We start from the raw sequence: 20,256 nt of genomic DNA, 5'->3' as shown, positions 1-20,256 counted from the left end.
GAATTTTGACAAATCAAACAAGAAAAAAAATGATTCCCACATCACTCAGGAGACAACTAGATTCAAATACATAGCATTTATTATTGCTATTACAGAGATAACAAGTCATCACATTCAAACATTCAGACTCCTGCCCAAATCTTCAGATCATAAAAATAAATTTGTATACGATTTCTAGTGTCAAGGCCTTTTATATTTTGCACGCCGGTATATAGTGAGCAAAGAAACAGAAAATGGCATTGTGCTTCATGGAGAAAATGCCCTGGAACAGAGAGTGCTAATGCAATAGATAGAGATGTTTCATGCATACAATGGGTACGCAGTGGCACAGTAGTTAGCAGTGATGTATCTCAGTGCCAGGGACCCAGATTCAATTCAGGCTTTGCGTGACTGTGTGGAGTTTGCACATTCACCTGATGTCTGCATGGATTTCCTCCCTTAGTCCAAAGATGTGTGATTTCAATGGATTGGCCATGATAAATCACCCCCTTAGGTGTCCCATGATGTGCAGGTTAAGTGGATTAGCCATGGTAAATATATGGGGTTACAGGGATAGGGCTTAGATAAGTTACTCTGTCAGTCAGTGCAGATGTCATGGGCCAAATGGCCTCCTCCTGCTGTGGGATTCTATGAATCCTTAGTGTGCTCCACACCCTCATAACAGATGACAAGAGAAAAATCACTCTTTGGAATAGAAGGCAAGCATTTTTTGGAAGGTGTATCAAAAGTCATATTAAGTATAATCATGCTGTAGCTAGGAACCCTTATTCCTTGATGTATATCACAGATTACACTTTGATATTCAATTTTCTGTTCAGTAATGCAATAGTCTCAGTTGACTCTTACTTTGCGTGGTCAAACATATAAACATAACAGGACAAGCAATTCGCTTATTTAATGACCTCATGATTTCCTTAATTCTATAATTCTAGCATAATGCCCACTCAAGTGTTTTGATTATAAACGCAGCTTGTTTTAAAGTTAATTTTCAGGGGCTAATTCTTGTACTAAAATAAGCTGTGAAAGGGAATTTATAAAACAATATTCAAAATTACAAACAATCCCTTCAATAAAAGTGATAATCGCAACCCCACTCTCAAATAAACTACACCAAGTTGAATTGAGGAAACTCAAGCTCAATCTAATCAGCAAATAGGAGTTAATTTACAATTGTGCCTCCTGAAGCAGATATACTTTCACTGTGAAGACATCTCACAGCAAACAGGCTAATCAACCACCATATCTAACCAGGAGCACACAGTTCAGATTTGGAGGGAAAAAACCTGTTATTGTTTGAGAAATGGGATTTCTCCAAAACAGGTGATAGTCACAGTTTGAGGATTCACACTCTTCAATTGAGGTTTAGGCCAGGAGTTGGTCAATCTCCCCAATTTGTACCCATGATGCACAGCAACAACAGGTTAGGGCCCAGTTACAGGCAAAGCATGTCATTTTCACGAGGCATAAGTAATTTAAAAACTTTTTAAAAAAAAGAGATACTCAAAATTGAAAATTCATAAAACCATTTTATAAATGTTGACATTGCCAAATTTAAATCAATTGTCACCATTCATTGTTTATAAATTCTGCCAAGTGATAACAAAATAATCTTATTAAAACATTCACAGCATGGATGAGGCATTTATATCAGCAGATCTGAGTGACATGATTATAGAAATGATTTTTTTTTAAAGCACGCATTTCATTCAGATCCTCATATTGCCTCTATTCCCCCCAATACTGCAAGGAACTGCATGAAACAGATTCAGAAACCACCCGATTTATTTACACAAAGCTTTGGTATCCCACAGAGCTACTCAGCATTGCACACCCCATAAATGCAAGACAAGTGTTGCACAGCAGTGTTCTACCAAAGTATAATTACCACTGTTAATCAAAAATTCTGCAACCTTCAATTTGAGTACACATAACAAGAACATCCAAGACAGTTCTAAGGAAATGCAAGCAGCACAAATCTCCACTTTGAATTTTAAAACATTTCTTAAAAGGCACATTTACGCAAAATTTAGATTGATTCCCAAGATTAAAAGCAAGATTCAAAATTCAGATTTTTTTTCCAATTTTACTTCCAGCAAGCATACATATTCTCCTTAAAGTTTTGGGATTGGAGTGGCTGCTATAGCAATGCTTTCGATTGCACATTCATCTCTACCGCGAAGGATTCGGAAGTAGCCATTTTCTCCCCACTTAGGTCCCCAGCTATTTTTAACTATCCAGTAATTTTGCTTGGTTTGAGGGTCACTGCCGTAGCCAACTAGCAAAACCGCATGATTAGTAAGCTCAAACGGGTTAAATGGATCACGTAACCCAGTGTGATAATAGATTCCTCCATGATAAGCCATAAAGTCAGGATAAACTTCAAAGGCAACCGACACCGGACCATTTTTTACTAGCTCCAGTTTCATCGCTGCTTCATTGCAAGCACCATAAAAACCACCCACATAGTAATACTCAGAAGTGTAGTAACGGTAGCAAGACTTCTTAATGGTGCAAGGAGTATCCATCCCAACATAAGGGAAGCAATGTTCTTCAACCAAACCAAAATCTTGGGCATATTTTCCAGCGATTAGGTATGGAAATCCTCCATCACATCCTGGAACGGATTAAAAAAACCAAGCTTATTATCCATATTAACACACCACCTTTCATTAAAATTAAAGCAAAATAAAATCTACAACCTCGATCAGCCTCCACCCCAAGAAGAGTGGCCTTTGTACAAAGCAAACTTTCAGCAGGAGGCTTTGTAATCAAACACATTGGAATTATACTTGGCTGAACTATACAATTTATATTGCAGGTTGTAAAATTGTCCAATGTATAGTCTATTTTACCCGCACCGTTGCAGCCTTAATCATACCAAAAACGTGCATTTAGATTTTGACTCTTAAGAGTTTTTCAGCATATAAACTTCTATGGCCCAACCTGTCCATGCTGGCTTTTTTTCAAAAAAGCCCTAAGCTAATCCCAATTGCCCACGTTTGGCCCAAAACCCTCTATACCCATCATACCCATGTAACTATTTAAATGCTTTTTAAAAGATAAAATTGTACCCGCTTGTATCTCTCCCCTCTCACTTTAAACCTAAGTCCTCTAGTTTTAAACTCCCTACCTTTGGGAAAAGTTATTGACCATCTACCTTGTCTATGCCCCTCATTATTTTAATAGACCTCTAAGATCACCTCTCAGCCTCCTATGCTCCAGAGAAGAAAGTCCCAATCTATTTAGCCTCTCCTTATAACTCAATCCACCAAGTCCTGGTAGCATCCTAGTAAAACTTTTCCGCACTCTTTAGTTTAATAATATCCTTTCTATAATAGAGTGACCAGAATTGTACACAGTATTCCAAGTGCGGCCTTACCAATGTCTTGTACAACTTCAACAAGACGATCCAACTCCTGTATTCGATGTTCTGACCGATGAAACCAAGCATGCCGAATGCCTTCTTACCACTCTGTCCACCTGTGACTCCACTTTCAAGGAGCTATGAACATGTACTCCTAGGTTTCTTTGTTCTGTAACTCTGCCCAGTGCCCTACCATTAACTAGGTAAGTCCTGCCCTGGTTCAATCGACCAAAATGCGTCACTTTGCATTTGGCTAAATTAAACTCCATCTGCCATTCATCAGTCCACTGGTCCAATTGATCAAGGTCCCATTGCAATTGAAGATACTTTCTTCACTGTCCACTATGCCAATCTTATTGTCATCTGCAAACTTACTAACCATGTCCCCTATATTCTCATCCAAATCATTAATATAAATGACAAATAACAGTGGGCCCAGCACTGAACCCTGAAGCACACTGCTGGTCACAGGGCCCCCAGTTTGAAAACCACCCTCTAGCTTCCGTCAAGAAACCAATTTTGTATCCACTTAGATACCTCACCCTGGCTCAATGGAAGAGGATATGCCATAGCTTGTGTAATAAAATAATCTTACACCATATTGCAACATTATATACTTGGCATTCCAAGAACAATTGAAGGCATTTTGCAACATTAGAAGCTAAAATCATATGCTATTGCCACATAAAATGAAATGTCAGTCGGTTTAACTCAGTTGGCTGGACAGCTGGTTGGTGATTCAGTAGTGGTAACAGCATGGGTTCAATTCCTGTATCTGATGAGGTTTTGGGGCGGCATGGTGGCACAGTGGTTAGTGGTGCCTTTCAGCACGAGAGACCTGGGTTCAATTCTGGCGTCAGGTCACTGTCTGTAGAGTTTGCACATTCTCCCTATGTCTGCATGGGCTTCCTCCAAATACTGCAGATTAGATTGATTGGCCATGTTAGCATCAGGGGATTTAGCATGGTAAATATGTGGGGTTACAGGAATAACACATGGGGGGGTGGTGATTATGGTCAGTACAGACTCGATGGGCCGAATGGTCTCCTTCTGCACTGTAGGGATTCTAAAAAAAAATCAGTGAGCCAACAATACTGGTTTTAATCAATTACCTTGAGAATACTGACTGCAGGAAACTATCTGTTGTGTGCTAAGGATTGGAGTCTGTGTGTTATTCGTCCGAATACGAATGCGGGCTTCAAGCATCCCCATGGAAGAAAAGGAATAGCAACTGCCACAACTGCCTGCAGCAATCAGAAAGAGACAGATGGGTCAGATGGAACAATAAAATCAAAGAAAACATTTTGTTTAAACAACATATACTGCAAAATTATGACTGATCAAAGTTTTTTTTAAAAAAAGGACACTTTGCACATGCACTCAACTATTGTACTTTAGACTGGTGCATTGATTCAATTATAGCTCAATTAACCTATCAGTCAGGTTGCTGCGGCTTAGATACCACCTTTGAAAGAAACAATCAAGTCTGAATGTCCAAGGACAGCTTTAGGAAAAGCTGCAGCCAACTTCATTAAATGTGGATTCACAAAGGACCAAATAATTTTAAAACCAAATAACAAAGCCACAAGATTTTGCCAAGTTGAGAAGCAGAAGCAGTTGAATTTAATGCTCCAATACATCTCCCTAAAAGCAGATCATACAGGTTACCAATTCTCAAAGGCTGCACAGTGATTAGCACTGCTGCCTCAAAGCTCCAGAGACCCGGGTTCAATTGCAGCCTCAGGTGTGTCTGTCCGTGTGGAGTTTGCACACTCTTTCATGTGTGCATGGGTTTCCTCCAGGTGCTTCTCCACCCCCCCACCACCACCACAAACCAAAGATGTACAGGTTAGACAGACTGGCCAAGCTAAAGTGCTCCTTAATGTCCCAAGATGTTGGGGTGAGATGGATTAGCCATGGTAAACGTGTAAGGTTACAGGGTTGGACCTGGCTGAGATACTCTGTCAGCAGTGCAGATTCAATGGGTCAAATGGCTTCTTCTGCACTGTAGGGATTCTTTGATATTAAAAAAGGTTAGCCTGGTTTCATATTTACAGAAAATGCAATCCAACAAAGAAATACAACCCCACAGATCAGAAGCCATAATTGGCAACAATTACCATGGGTCTCCTGAAAAATCTGCTCTCCTCCCCATGTTCAAATAAACGAGATCCACAAATAAAAAAGTTTCAAGGAGTAGTGCCATGGCCCTATGTCAATTCCTTGTGATATTCCAGTTTGAGACACAATCTACTAAAAAGAAAATCAAGTTTTGGCAGGAACGTCTGGCTTTATGGCGCCAATAGTCAAAGAACTGCAGGATTAATGATCAAGAATCTAACAACTGACTTGCCCCTCTTGATGGAGAGCAAAGTCAAGAGCAACTGGAAATGCAATTCAATCTTCCCTCCCTCAAAAGCTTGACAGGTTTATTATTGAATGAACTGCCTCATTTCTTTACATGCACATTCCTTCTAAGAATGTATTCGATATTCTGCAAGCATCATACTACTAAAACAAATGGTCCATGAAATATGCTTGGAAAATTCAGACTGATTCCAAAAACCATTGCAAGCTGAAAAAAAAATGTACTTTGCTAAAAGTAATTCCACATTGTTAACCACAGTTTTGACAAAACACACTCATGATCCCTTAACAATTTTTATTAATCCAACATGGGCAAGTAGCAATTGAAAATCCCAATTCAATTCTTTTCCCCGTTAGGACAAACTCAAAGTGCACTTCTTACTATTATTGCAGAAATCCAAAAGTAACAATACCATACGTGTTGACAAGGAATAAACATTAGCACCAAAAACAGTAAAACGTGCCCAATAATTATTTCTCTGCCACATGAAACAAACATCAGAGCAAGAATTTCAGATTAGGTCTTCTTTGCATTTAGCACCTACAGGTAGTTGTGTGTGTCAAAAAAGGTGAAGGATGTTCCACTACTGTTCGCAAACTGGTTATTCACCCATTAGATAATATTCCCCGAAAATAAAATCTAGATAATTGAGATGTGGACCCATTCCCATGTGAAATTAGGTTGAGAGTGTCTATAAACCAGGGTTGCAGATTTTCACATCCGTCTGGATTGAAGTCAGTCTGAGACTAAAGGGCAGCAAGTTGAATTACTGAAATTATTGTTCAATGGAATGCTAGGGTCAACTGTGGGATCTAATCAATTGAATTAAAAAACTGACTAAGCCCACATATATAGCCCTCTCTACAAAGATGTATTCCTAACTTTATAGCAGAATCCAAATTAAATTTCAAAATGTATGAGTCATTTGGAGATCAATGGTCAACTCTCATTGAAAATAACCCTTTGGCTTTTCTTAACGAAGAGCTAGGCATAGAAATCATCATCTAAGGCTTTCTAACAGCTTTTTATATTTGAGATTTAACTTTGTTTGGAACTAGTGCATTTAAAACACCACTTTTTTTTTGCAGAAGTTACACGTCAGTATTTAAGCAAAATCAAGGAGGATGGATGAAGTATGTCACATAGTCAGGTATGGTTTGACCTACAAAGCTAGGGGACTTAGCTCTGCCATAGGGTTGGTGCAGGAAGATTCTCCTAACGCTCTTTGGAAGGATGACATACTTTTAAAAGAGGGAGGGATAAATGGCATGCAAATGGGTAACTGGATTCACAAGCTTGGAAGTCTTATTCAGATACCAAGCTGCTATTTCTGCAATAACTTAAAATCATACAATCTTTACAGTGCAGAAAGAGACCATTCAGCCCATCGAGCCGGCACCAACAACAATCCCACCCAGGCCCTAGCCCCAAGTATTTACCCTGCTAATCCCCCTGACACTAATGGTCAATCCACCCAACCTGCACATCTTTGGAGTGTGGGAGGAAACTGGAGCACCCAGAGGAATCCCATACAGACTCCATACAGTCACCAGAGGCTGGTATTGAACCCAGGTCCCTGGTGCTGTGAGGTAGCAGTACTAACCACTGTGCACAATGTACAAAGACCGACACAGCTAAGCAGAGAGTTAGTCAACAGCGTCAAAATTCTAATTTACCTCCTTTCGGATATTGTGTGTCACTGTTTAACAGAAAGAGTGCCCAAAAATGGCAAACAGACCTTCAATCTTCAGTTACCTCCACATTGCTCAGCAAAAATAGGGGTTTTGGAATGGGCTGCTTCATTTGCAGACTCAGATCCACATCCCAGACAATTTTCATTTGGAACAATCTTCCAGTAATTACCTTCTCCCAAAATTAGGCCTCTTGCTGTATAGAGTGAAAGCTGCATTTGGAATTCTCAATAAAGTAGGAGTCACTTGCAGGAAGTTACAGGACGCTACGATTCTAGCTAGTACTTTGTATTTATTCCTAACTGTCTGCACTGAAAGTCAGAGTACCTTATGGAGAATTTCTTACATTTTTGCCTGGGTAAGATGCTCTTTTGGAGAGTTGGTACAGACTGGATGGGCTGAACGGCTTACTTCTGTATCGTAGGGATCTATGATTGAATTCTATGGTTAAGTGGAGATGAATTCCAGATCCCCCAGCAGCTAGAATAAATTTAGCCAAGCCATATCTTTTGAAATCAGATGCTGTCCTCAGAAGCCCAAACACCTACCCCTGGATATTAGAAATCCTATGGTGCCATGTTTGAAATGCCTTAGTCCTTTAAACAACACAAGATCGAATCTGTTATATATACACAAAACCGTACATGCCTGTTTAATGGTCATTGCAATATAAATGCAAGTTTAATTTTTAAATCTCTCCATTAACAGCATTTGGAGTTTCCTGTCTAGATAGGAAGTTGCAGTGTTAACCCTTTTCCTGGTAAGGAGTGTTATAAATCTCAGTACTGTTTTAGAGAAACATTGGACCCATCACTGAATAAGCTGCAAGGGATCTATTGTTTTCCAGCTGACAAAGTGTTCAAGTCACATTTTGAAATATTGTACCTTTAAGCAATTGGACATTTCAGACTTTAAAAGATTTATTAAAACATGACAAGTTACACTCAAAGTAGAATGGACTGTACCTTGATTTCGCACAGGGGTAACATAGTTCACTCCAGCAACATTGCGCCAATCCCAGGATTCTGGCAAAGACGCTGCAAGTTTCTCTATCTCCTCTGACACCAGCATAGGTTTTGGACGTCTATTAAAGAATTTATATTTATTATTCAGCAGCCTTGAATTGAAGTAGTATCACGCTTTACCCGCTACTTAATTCAAAAATTATTTAATTGAAATCATAATTTTGTGCCCAAAGTAAACAATACTGTAATTATCTTATGCCAAACAAAATGATTTAAATTATTTTTCTATGACACAAGGGAGTGGTTGTCTCATGTACCCTCTGAAATGGCCTAGCAAGCCACTCAGTTGTAACAAACTTATGAAATCTACAGAAATGAAACCAGACAGACCACTCAGCATTGACCGGACAATGGCAAAGCCAGCCCCGCAAAGTCCTCCTTACTAAAGTCTGGGGGCTTGTCCCAAAACTGGGAGAGCCACCTCACACTCTAGTCAGGCAGCAGCCTGAGTCATACTCATGGAATCAAACCTTACAGATAGTTTCTGTAATAATGACCTGGTATGTCCCTATCCCACCAGCAGGTCAGACCCAGCAGGGGTGGCAGCACAGTGGCATACAGTCAAGAGGGAGTTGCCCTGGGAGTCCACAGCATCCACTGAAGGCCTCAAACTCTCACGGGACCGGATCAAACATGGGCAAGTGAACCTCCTGCCAATTGCCACAAACCCCCTCAGAAAAATCTATACTCCACATTGAAAATCATTTGGAGGAAGCACTGAAGGTGGTGAGGGCACAGAGAGAGGACTTCAATGTCCCCTCTAAGTTCCTCACCATCTGACTCAAACACAGTCAGAAGCTTCTTCCCCAGGTGGAGGAGTCAAATACCAAGGTGCGCAGATTTAAGGGGCAAGGTTTAAAAGATGTACGAGGCAGATTCTTTTTTAAAAACACAGTAGTGGGTGCCTGGAATGTGTTGCTGGGGGAAATAATGGGAGTGGACATGGTAGTGACTTTTAAGGGAAGTCTTGACAAAAACAAATAGAATGGGAATAGAGGGATATGGTCCCCAGAAGGGTAGTGGGTTTTAATTCAGTGAGGCACATGGTCAGTGCAGGCTTGGAAGGCCAAAGGACCTGTTCCTGTGCTGTAATTTTCTTTGTTCTATATCACCAGTCCTTCAGTGTCACTGGGTTAATGTTCTGGAACTCCCCCCTCCCCAACACCACATGGACTGCAGTGTTTCCCCACCTTCTCAAAGGCAACTAGGGCAGACAATCAATGCTGGCCACCTAGCATTGCCACATCCCTGAACCAATGGTAGGGGGCAAGTTGGAACATGGAAAAGACTTCGGAAAAGAGGGATCACTTAACAGTCAGGGTTAATGCAAGAACCAATGGCATAGAAAGGAGCACTTCAGAGATGTCAAGTTTTAGAATCTAGATTAAAAAACAAAACAAATAGGCAGAATATTATAGAGAATCAATAGCATGGCATCTGGATGCTACTTGAATCCAGATTATCAGTGCTGTGATTAAGAGTTTTGCAAAAAGTCTAGAGAAAAAAAAGAACAGTCAGTCGTGATCCATCTTATATTTGGTTATATCAAAAAGATTAATCTGAAGCCATGCAACTGAATTTCAAAATCAGGTGTAGGTGCAGTCTTAGGGTAATATCTGCTCCTCCAACCATGTGCTTGAATAAGGATGGTTAGAAAGTTCAACATGACTATAGTAGTGGAGTCACGATGATGGATTTTGTCTTATGGGGCATTGGCACTAGTTCTGGGGAAGAAGGCAGTGAAAACCAAATAGGAAAGGATCAAAAAATTGCAAAGAAAAGAGTGAAGGGTCATTTAAACTAGACAGCAAGTGGTGGGGGTGGGGAAGGGGGAGTGAAATAAAAGCAGTAAAAAAGGTAGAAATGAGAGAGATAGATGTACAGAATGTATTTTGCAAAAATAGTAAAGAGAAGAACAAAACTCTAATTGGCCTGTTTTAAGCACAGAAAGGAATGAGGTGCTACCTCGGCCGATAAGGGAAAATTAACTGCTTTAAAAGAATAAGGTGAAGTGCATGGATCACAATGCTCAATGGAAAATTAACTAGACAATGAATGTTAATAAATCTACATCACCCTATGGTATAATTGCTTCCAACAGAAGTTAGGCTAGAAATTAAGAGGGCACAGAAAACAAAGATATTGGGTCATACACTACAATTGTGGCTAGGCTTCCAAAATATTTCACTTGTCTGTATAGCATTTTGGAAAATCGAGGTGGTGAAATACACATCTTTTGAGAAGAGGCAGAACACTGGAGGATACCAATACTGGTGAAGGGAGGGAAACATGAGGTTAAAAAAGGTTTAAACAAGAAGCAATGAGACCAGTTTCCTGCACAGAAAATGACGGTTACACTTGGGAGTGGCAGGAGTGTAAAAATAAAATCACTGCAGTATTTAAATTATCCAATAACTGACATAAGGAGGAAGTAAACAGAGAGAGGAAAAAAAAAGGAGAGAGAGAGAGAGAGAGAGAGATCCACTTATCTTCTCCATGGTCTATATTTCAATTTATATGTGAATTTCTCTGGTTTACAGCAGCTAGTGCTGTTTAAAAGAAAATGCTATGTCCTCTTCAATCTGCATGGACTGCAATGCTGGGCCTCAAGAATTGCTCCGGTGCCTGGATCTTGCCCAGAAGGTCAGGCGTGACAGGCATGGAAATAGTTGGGCACAGAGTAACAAGCCAACACTGATCGCCACCCCCAGGGATTTACCTCCCAGTGTTTTGCAGAATTACAAAACCTACCTTGGGATCCTGGATTTATGACCACCGGCTCGTTTAATCAGGTCTTGGATGGTGAATTTTTCGTACTCTTCGTAAACCTTTGCTGTCCACGACTTCTGCACGGTATTTATCATTTTCACAAAGTCCACGTTAGTTTTATAGAGTTTCTGTGACAGGCTAATCAGGGTAAGGAGAGATGAAAGAAACACAAGCCATCAAAACAGTTCCCATGTTGCAAACACTAATATTAAAATCATACTGCATCCGAAAAGCATTTCATTGCAAAAGCTTTGTTACACTGGGGAAAGAGGAGACAATGAGACAAGAATACCACATGTTGAATTTTTTTTTTTACAGCAGCATTTTTGTTTCTGATATGCAGTTCAACATTATTCCACCCAATATATCTCACCCCACTGCCACCACCCCAACCAAGTTACTGGCTTTATTATTTAATAATTCTTGATATGGATATAAGACTCAGGCAGACATACTCAAATCTAGCAGGGACGTGGAGCAGAGGAGACATAACCAATGTCAGAACCCTCCCCATACAATTCTTCTACCATCCAAACTGTATTCACAGGTTTTTTTTTCCCCCACTTTATCCAGTTAATAGAAAACAAAACCAAGCCCAGAAAATGCTGGAAAAACCCGACAGGTCCAGAAACATCTGTGAAGAGAGAAATAACGTCGAGTCCAGGAATGACTCTTCTTTGCAACTGAAAAGAGGTAGAAACGTGATACTTTTCTGCAGTTAAAAGGGGAAGGAGCAGGTGGAGCAAAATAGGTGGTCAGGGATAGATTGCAGGAGAGAGGGGTTAAATGACAAAGGTGTCATGGAACACAAGACAAGCAGTGGCAATAATAGAAGTAAGGACTAAAAGCTTTGGCCCAGAGTAGCAGTAAAAGTTTCAGCAATGTTCAAAACAAAAGCATAAAATACAGATTGGCATTGAGAAAGGTCGGGGCCGGCGGTGGGGGGGGGGGGGGGGGGTTGAATTTAGAATGGAGGACTAAGTTCACGGTCTGTAGTTGTTGGATTCAATGTAAAGAGCCTAATCAGATGATGAGACAAGTACCTCTAATCGGCATTGGGTTTCATTGGAACATTTTGGCAGATCAACATTAAACATGAGCAGGAGCACAAGGTGGTAAACTAGCAGGAAGTTCAGGGTCAGGTTTTCCAACTGAGCAAAGGCATTCCACAAAAGGCCATGAAAGATCTAGTTAATCATTTCACTGTGTGGACCAGACTATAATGGTGTTTTTTTTCCAAAAAAAAACTTGCTGCAGACCGTTTTTGCTTTTAAAAGTACTCATTCTGAATCAAAATCCAATGTTTTAAGAGCCAGGTTCAACAATTTAGTTGTGAAACTAAGTGTCACAAAATGTACTGGTTGCTGAAACTTCTGTATTAAGCTTTAGATCACAAAGTATGATTAGAGCAAGACGGCTGTCCATTTATAGCATCTTGTTGCCAAATGATTAACCAGATCTTGCAATTGGTCTCTCAAACTCAATTGATTTTCTCAAAAAAAACAGCTTAAACTTAAGGTATACTAGTTGAAATCCATTGCCATTTACCTCATTTTAAAAATGCATTTTCAACTACGAGTAAATTTATTATGATTGAGCAGGTGAAATGTCACAACGCATCCCCAAACTTCTGTAAACATTCCAGTGCCACATCCACCAAGTTTCCCCTTTTGCATTCTTCTGTACCAATAGCATTAATTAAATGCAAGTTATCATTGCACAAGTCAGTTATTCACCACAAACATTATCTTAGTTGCTTCTTTATTATTGACAAAAACATGGATCACAAGTGAAATTCAAAATAAAAGCCATGACAGATGCTGCTTGAATATGTTTGGACACATCAAATAAGTTCTGGTGTCTAGCCAAGATTAGACAAACTGGCTTAAGTGAACCAAATTCAGTATTTTACAAAAAGATATTGAATCACACATTAGCGATCACTGTTACATATTGGATTCCATGCCTGAACATAAAAGGACTGTCAATTCCTCAATTCATTTCTAACTGTGCTTTCAATAACTCAACTATTTAATCTACGGTCTTTTCAACACGACATTTTTGCAGCTACTCAATGATAGCCTCACTGAGGTTTGATGTCCTACCCCCCAATAAATGCAATACTCTCTCACTGTGGCTATTCCCCGGTGCAGCTCTCATCACCACTCTCTCAAGTTCAATGGTACTAATTTGAAAGATATAGTGGCCAACAGGTTCGGCCATCTACTATCAAATCTGACTCGACCCCTTGAAACACTGTCAGGCCTAGCTCTCATCTAACATTGCTCACAATTCCAGGATAATCCTGGAATGCAAAGATAACCCCCAGCTACCTTTCTCTACTGAAATCAGTCTACTTAATTTTTTCTTCCTCATCCCCTCCACATTCACCTCCAACATGTATGGGTAGTACATGGACCTTTGGTACAAAGACTGAAACAATTCAACCATGTCTCTCCCTTCTAGTTCACCAAGCTAAACTTCCTTTAATTCTTCCCCTGCCCTAGTAGCTTTCTCTTCCATCACCTCTAGGGCCTTTGAGATCATCTTGCCCACAAGTCCCATCCCCTGTTTTCTCTATTCTATCCCCACTAAACTACTGACAGTCCAACTCTCCTTCCTGGTTAGCCAATATGATAAATGGTGCTCACTAGTTTTGTCTTTCCCCTTTACATCTGCTGTTACAATCCTGCTCATAAAACCCAAAAGAAATCCCTCAACTCCATCATCCTTCCAACTGAACATGTTATCACCTCCCAAATACATCCCCATCTTTGAATTCTTCTGACCACATTTCTTCCCCTGCCAAGGTACCAAAATGGCTCTTAAAAAGTCACAAAAGCCATTCTATCATGACTGCAACAAAGGTAAAAACTTTTTCTCCTGGTCCTTTTCAACCTGTCTTTGGCCTTTATTGAGATTGATCAAAATATCCTCCCTCAACATTTCTCTACTGTTATCCAGCTGTGTAGAGCTGCTCATATCTGGATCCATTCTTACCCAAATGTAGCCAGAGCATCATTTACAAAGCTTCTCTTCCTGCTCCCACGTTACTGCTGGTGTCTCCCACTGTTCTAACCTTGGCTCCCTCTTAGTTTTCATCAACATCATCCAAAGGCACAACACTGGATTTCAATATGTACCCTCACAACAATAGTCGAATCCTCCACTGTTGCTAAATTATCAGACTGCTTATCCAGTACTGGATGAGAAGAAAATTTCTCCCATTAGATATCACAGGTCTAATGTCAGTGATTTTAGTCCCCACTCGAAACTCAATTCCTGACATTCTGGCAATAGTCTGAGATTATAAGTTAAGCCAATTTGCACCCTTTGATGATCTTCCGAACTCGCATTTGTGTGATCACTAAATGCCCATTCCCACCTCCAATTCCTGTCTGACTTCACCTATCCTAGTTCATCTGCTCTCGAAACGCTCATGCATACCTTTGCTACCTCCAGACTTCAATATCCCAATGCTCTTTGGCCATTCTCTCCCATTGTACTCTGTACACTGGAGTACAACTTCTGCCCATGAGTGTCTTCATTTGTAGCAAATCCCATGCCTCTATCACCCGTGGTTGCTGATTGATTTACTTTGGCTACCAGTCAAGTGACATTAATTTTAAAAGTCCCATCCACGTTTTCAAATCCCTCCAGGGTCTCGCCACTTCTGTAATTCCCCTCCAGCCCCAAAATCCTCCTTGATATCTGTATTCCCCTAATGCTTGCACATTCCTAATTTTAACTACTTCATAACTGGTAGCCTCGCCTTCAGATGCCTAAGCCCCAAGCTCTCGAATTCCCTCCCTACCTCCCTTCCCTGCTTTAAGGCACTCAGTAAATTATACTTCTTTTCTGACTTAATATTTAAAATAGTCCTTGGAAGAATTAAGAATTCAGGAAATTCTGGAGGGGTCATATAAGTGAATAAATTACATGTTAAACTTAAGTTCAGAAAAAGCATGGGGCGGGGGGCAAAGAAAGACTAGATTGAGAGAAGAGTGAAAAATAAAAACCATGGAAGGATTGAAAACAATACTAGCAAAAATCACAAGGTTTTGAAATTAAAAGTGTCTAGCTTTGTTAATTTATAAAAACATCCACTCAAGTGTTTGGCCACTATTTTAAAAGTCTTGAACGACTGCCAGAAGTGAAAATGGAGTGGGGAAACTTGCACCACCCTTACTGTGTGCGTAGTTAAAGAGACTGGAAGAGCCATCCAGACTCAAAACATTAACTCTGTTTCTCTCCGCAGATGCTGCCAGAACTGCTGAGTTTTTCCAGCAATTTCTGTTTTTACCTCAAATAAAACAAAACACTTGATCAATTCCTCCTTAAAGCCTGAAATGTTTCACCAAAAAGAAATAAGCCACTGCTGATGACCTCAGTGTGCACCAAACAGGCAGCAGCAGAAAACTTGTGATTAAAAAATTGTATTCGCTAATTTTAGGGCTGGCACAAGATCAGAATAGAATGGGTACACCAAGTGAATATACATTCAAATAGCTAATTTTACAAACCCCTCCTATACTTACTGTGACAGATGCTTTTCCGAATGAACAGTATCAGTTCGAACATTCTGAGTATTCTTCTTTCCAACAAAGCAAGCCCAGTTTTGACCCAATGTATCATGCACTGACCCAGGAAGTGTTTCGTGACAATAACTGGTTACATTTGAACCTTCTTTCTTGTACTGTTAACACATACCAAGAAAGAAGAAAATATAATGAACAGTTACTGGCATTTAGCACATCATTCACTGCAATTGGACTGCCAAAATACTCAAATGATAGTCCCGTAATAATTGAGATAATTAAAATTGTACAAGAAATCTAAATTTTACTTTTTTGGTCTGGGACATTGAGTTGGGTAAAATACCTCATTTTCAAGATGTAATTTCTTTCCATTTCCCCAACACAGCACATAGACGTTTCTAAAATGACTCAATAACCACAGTGCCCTGCATGAATGACAATGTACATCTCAGCTACCTTAACTCAGTTCTGCACTCAGTTTATTGTAACATGTTTCTAGTATCCCACTGTGGACTTCTATAGTACACTTCAGTGCAACGTTGGAGTCTCAGCTCTATTCTACTGTTGTATCAGGTCCTGAAGTATTCATATTCTTCCAAAGTCAAATCACATTGCTTCAGTAACTTCTCAGTTTTACTGTAATCTCCTCCACCAATTCCTACGGAAACTGGAACAACTTCTACATAATTACCTTTACCTGCTTATGAAAGATAAGTTTCTGTTCCACTGCTGAGCTTTGGATCCATTCTTCACTGGGCTAGCTCAACCATCCCTCAAGGTTCCCATTCTACTATCTACTTGCTTCTGATGATTATTATTTCTGCTCTGCCCCCCTCCAATTTTCTTCACTTAATTAGAACATTGTGGCCCTCACCATGCTACGGGTATTCTTCATTCATCTGCACGCATTTTCCGTCACTTTTTCCAGTTCTGGTGTCCACGGCTTTTGATGTCTGCTCCTTGCCCTTCAGATATTTTCATATATTGACAGGCAGCAAAGCACAGTACACTACAATGGACCAAAATGGAGTTCTGCCAGAAAGCCTTAGGCTGTACCTCAGCTGAAACTTAAACCACACTAAATGTGCACTCTTCACAGCAGATCTTAAATGTAGGCATTGATTCACAAACATTGAAACCAACACTACTCTCAAAGTTGATTTCACCCCAACACAAGGACTCAAGACTTCAATGTGGGTTGGTTTAATCACCTTTACCTTCTTTACAATCCTTGCTCGAAGTATCGTAGCTACGGAATCCAAATTGTTTTAACCATTTGTATGCACGAGTGAATGCTGAAAATCGAGCCAATGTTAAAAGAAGAGCAATGTGCCAGCCATTATATACCAGCACAGAGTAGCAGCTAATTCCCAGTTTTTTTTATTTTTAGTGGCATTCTTGCAGGAAGTATGTTCTTTCACAGATCAATTAAGAGCCCATTTCTACATGTGTTGTGACACAAAACCTCATTTACTGGCAGTGCACATCAAAAAAAGTAATGAGTGTGCCTCCATCTGTCAATCTCAGCATTAAGTAGAAATTGGGAGTATCCACAACCCTCTGGAGTAGAGAATTCCAAAGCTTCACAACCCAAGTGAAAAAATTCCTCTTCTCAGTTCTAAGCGAGCAGTCCCTTATCCTGAAACCATGGCCTCTTGTCCTAGATTTCCCAGCAGGGGAAAATATTTTAGTATGTACCCTGTTAAGTCCTTTCATAAGGACACATGCTTCCATGAGATCATCTCTCATTTGTCTAAATTAGAGAACGTGGACTTAAATTAATTCAACTTCTCATCATAGATCAACCTCGTGAATCTTCACTGTACTGCCTCCATTGCAAGTATACACTTCCTTACACATGGTGATCAAAATGACGCACACTATTCCAGGTCTCATCAATGCCCTGGAGAAATGCAGCAAGACTACTTCATTTTTGTACCCCAATTTTCTTGCAATAAAGGCTAAATGCCACGTACCTTCCTAATTGCTTGCTGTACCTGCATGTTAACTTTGCGTGTTCATGCTAAAGCAAGGTCCCACAAACAGTGAAATAATTAAACGGGTAATCATTTAAATTGATTGAAAAACACTGATCAAGAACCCCACCCCACCCCCCCGAGAACAATCCTGATCTTCATACTCAGCAATGGGATTCTTTACATTCAGGCAAGGGCACTTCAGTTTAACAATTTAATTAAAAAGCAGCATCTCAATTACCGCAGCAACCCTTCCCTCAAGTGTCAGCATAAATGATGTGCTCAAAGCCATAGCGTGCTGATTGAGAGAATGGTGTTAACACTAAACGTTTAGCTGTGTTTATGGATAAAAATCGAGACCCACCTTGAAAAAGGCAAACCATTTGTAATTACCAAGGACTACTTCAAAACCTTGATTGTAAATTAAAGTGAAGAAACCAATATTCCCAAACTCATCTTCAGCAACATCAAGTTTATGGAGATGTACAGTCACACTTTTTACAGGATGGCCTTTAGGAAAAAGAACAGATTACATGTTAAACTGGTGTGTACGCATCTGTTCAGTGTCCCTTTTGCGAACAAACTTGTCAAAATAGCAAGGTTTTATAAGATGATTATGTTTTAAATTGTTTCTTTAATTCACTGCATTGAGACTGGTGTGAAGTCTCATACTAGTTCCGCCTGATAGCCTATGGTCTGACTGCCATGGAGGCTAGGGGCACAGGTCAAGTCCGACTGAAACTCCCAACTACCAGCTTTCAGATCTGGCCGCAATGAAAGGAGTAGCCAGCTTTGTTATGGACAGATGTATAGGCTGTCAGGTAATAAAGCTTAGACACACTGAACAAACAGAGAGACAAGCAACCAGAAAAACAGCAGAGCAGGACTAAACAAACAAGGCAGGTTCTTCTCAGGTCAAGTAGACAGAACTAGTAGAGATTTAAGGACATTGGAAGATTTGGCATGGCTTGGAGTTGTTGCTGGAATGGATGTCCGTATAGGGATTCTCTGAAGAAAAAGGGAAACAAACATCTAGACATTATGATTCAGCAAGAGAGATGCAAGTCTGTTGCAAGCAACTTAGGGCTGGTTCCTGTAAAGACTACAACTGTTTAACATTTAAGCTCACCACAGGATTTTCCGTTGTGTTAAGGCGTTAAAGTGGACCTCAGAAATACTTTTTGTGGTTTAGTGTTGATGAATCATTAGTCAGTAGGCGGCTGTTTTTAGTGCGCTATAATGCAAGTCTTGAAACATGTGATCTTGTTATGTGAGCCTTAGAAAATTCAAATCTCTTTGAAAGTTATCAAGGGCCTGAAAGTTCACAAGTAACAAAGATTCAGCAAAAGACTCCCTCAGAATGGCTATGAGTCGGGGACTCCTGCAAGAGCGTTAACTGTTGAAATAAATGTTTCCTGTTTTAATAGGATTTCTATGCTAGCTCCTGATCCACTTTCGGTTTCTAGCCTGTCCGAACCGTCGTGGGGAGAAGTGAAATTCGACTTGGGAGGCAGCACTTTGCAGAAGCCGAACCTCAAGTTTTTAGCTCTTTGTCCATGATTTACGGAAAGGGTTTTTTTTTGAAACGTCTACAGGATAGAGCGAAATCTTTCTCTACAACTTTTACAAAACTTCCAGACTTTCTGTTAGAGGCAAAGATATTACTGTGTTCCATAAAAAAAAGTTTGGTAACGTTTTAAACTCAAGCCTAACCGAGAGGAAAAAAATGTTTAAAACTTAAATGCCAACGTTGGCTGGTTACGAATGAAAGCTGTGGATGAGGAAGGCTGTTTTACTTCATTTGGGTAAAAGGTATAGGGGTAGGTTAGAGGTGTGAATAGCTCCTAAACTCACCCATTTTGGTGCAGTCAACATTCCTGTCCTGCCCTTCCCGACCGACCTGGAAGAGCCAGGTCCCCTGCAAGTCCTGGTAGCTGCAGTTCGCCGGGGTGTCGGCCACAGCCGTGCCCAGGCTGAGTGCACAGAGCAGGGACAGAGCGCACACAAAGCGGCCCATCACTGCAGCGGAGAGAGAGGCAGCCAGAACACACACAGATCAGAGCAAAACTCACACCGACAGCGCTACACACCACAGCTCATGTGATCAGCTCCAAAAGTCAGCTGTCTGGTCACATGAACCGGGAAGATTTTTTTTTCTCTTTTCCGCCTTGGCTGGTATTGAGGAAGTGGTTACCGAATGTGAGAGGAGGAAGGGATTTATCCCTATTTATTTCCTTCCTGGAGCTCCACAGGGACAAGTGATTGGAACATGTCCTCACGTTGCATTCTGCTTCAAAATAAGATGAAGACAAAATCATTTTCTATGTTGTGCTTCAAAATAAGGACCAGGATTCTATGATATAACCCTGAGGTTGGCCTCACGACACCAGGTTAAAGTCCAACAGGTTTGTTTGGAATCATGATCTTTTGGAGCGTTGCTCCTTGGAGCAGCATTCCTTGAAGGAGCAGCACTGTAAAAGCTTGTGATTCCAAATAAACCCATTGGACTTTAACCTGGTGTTGTG

At 40.4% G+C, this 20,256-nt stretch overlaps 1 protein-coding gene across 1 annotated transcript; it reads right to left on the bottom strand.

The window, feature by feature from the left end:
- Window positions 1-57: 57 nt before the first annotated feature.
- ctsc (cathepsin C) lies at window positions 58-19,843 on the bottom strand. Its single transcript, XM_080197021.1, has 7 exons — window positions 19,586-19,843; window positions 18,096-18,241; window positions 15,756-15,913; window positions 11,200-11,355; window positions 8,389-8,507; window positions 4,477-4,608; window positions 58-2,614 (listed from the first exon to the last, which is right to left on the bottom strand). The coding sequence occupies exons 1-7, from the start codon at window positions 19,746-19,748 to the stop codon at window positions 2,112-2,114; spliced, it is 1,377 nt and encodes a 458-aa protein (XP_080053147.1). The 5' UTR covers window positions 19,749-19,843; the 3' UTR covers window positions 58-2,111.
- Window positions 19,844-20,256: the final 413 nt, after the last annotated feature.

Source organism: Carcharhinus amblyrhynchos, chromosome 10, assembly GCF_965287045.1.
Source record: "Carcharhinus amblyrhynchos chromosome 10, sCarAmb.v2.hapA, whole genome shotgun sequence".
NCBI lineage: Eukaryota > Metazoa > Chordata > Chondrichthyes > Carcharhiniformes > Carcharhinidae > Carcharhinus > Carcharhinus amblyrhynchos.
The sequence above is the reverse complement of the archived record's forward strand: the minus strand, read 5'-3'. Positions and strand labels throughout refer to the sequence as shown.

Excerpts from the sequence above, each read along its gene's own strand:
- ctsc (XM_080197021.1), bottom strand. The coding sequence starts at position 19,748 with ATGGGCCGCTTTGTGTGCGCTCTGTCCCTGCTCTGTGCACTCAGCCTG. Across the intron at positions 18,242-19,585 it reads TGTTGACTGCACCAAAATGG|GCCATCCTGTAAAAAGTGTG; the intron begins GTGAGTTTAGGA and ends TTTTTCCTAAAG. Across the intron at positions 2,615-4,476 it reads CTGCAGTCAGTATTCTCAAG|GATGTGATGGAGGATTTCCA; the intron begins GTAATTGATTAA and ends AATCCGTTCCAG.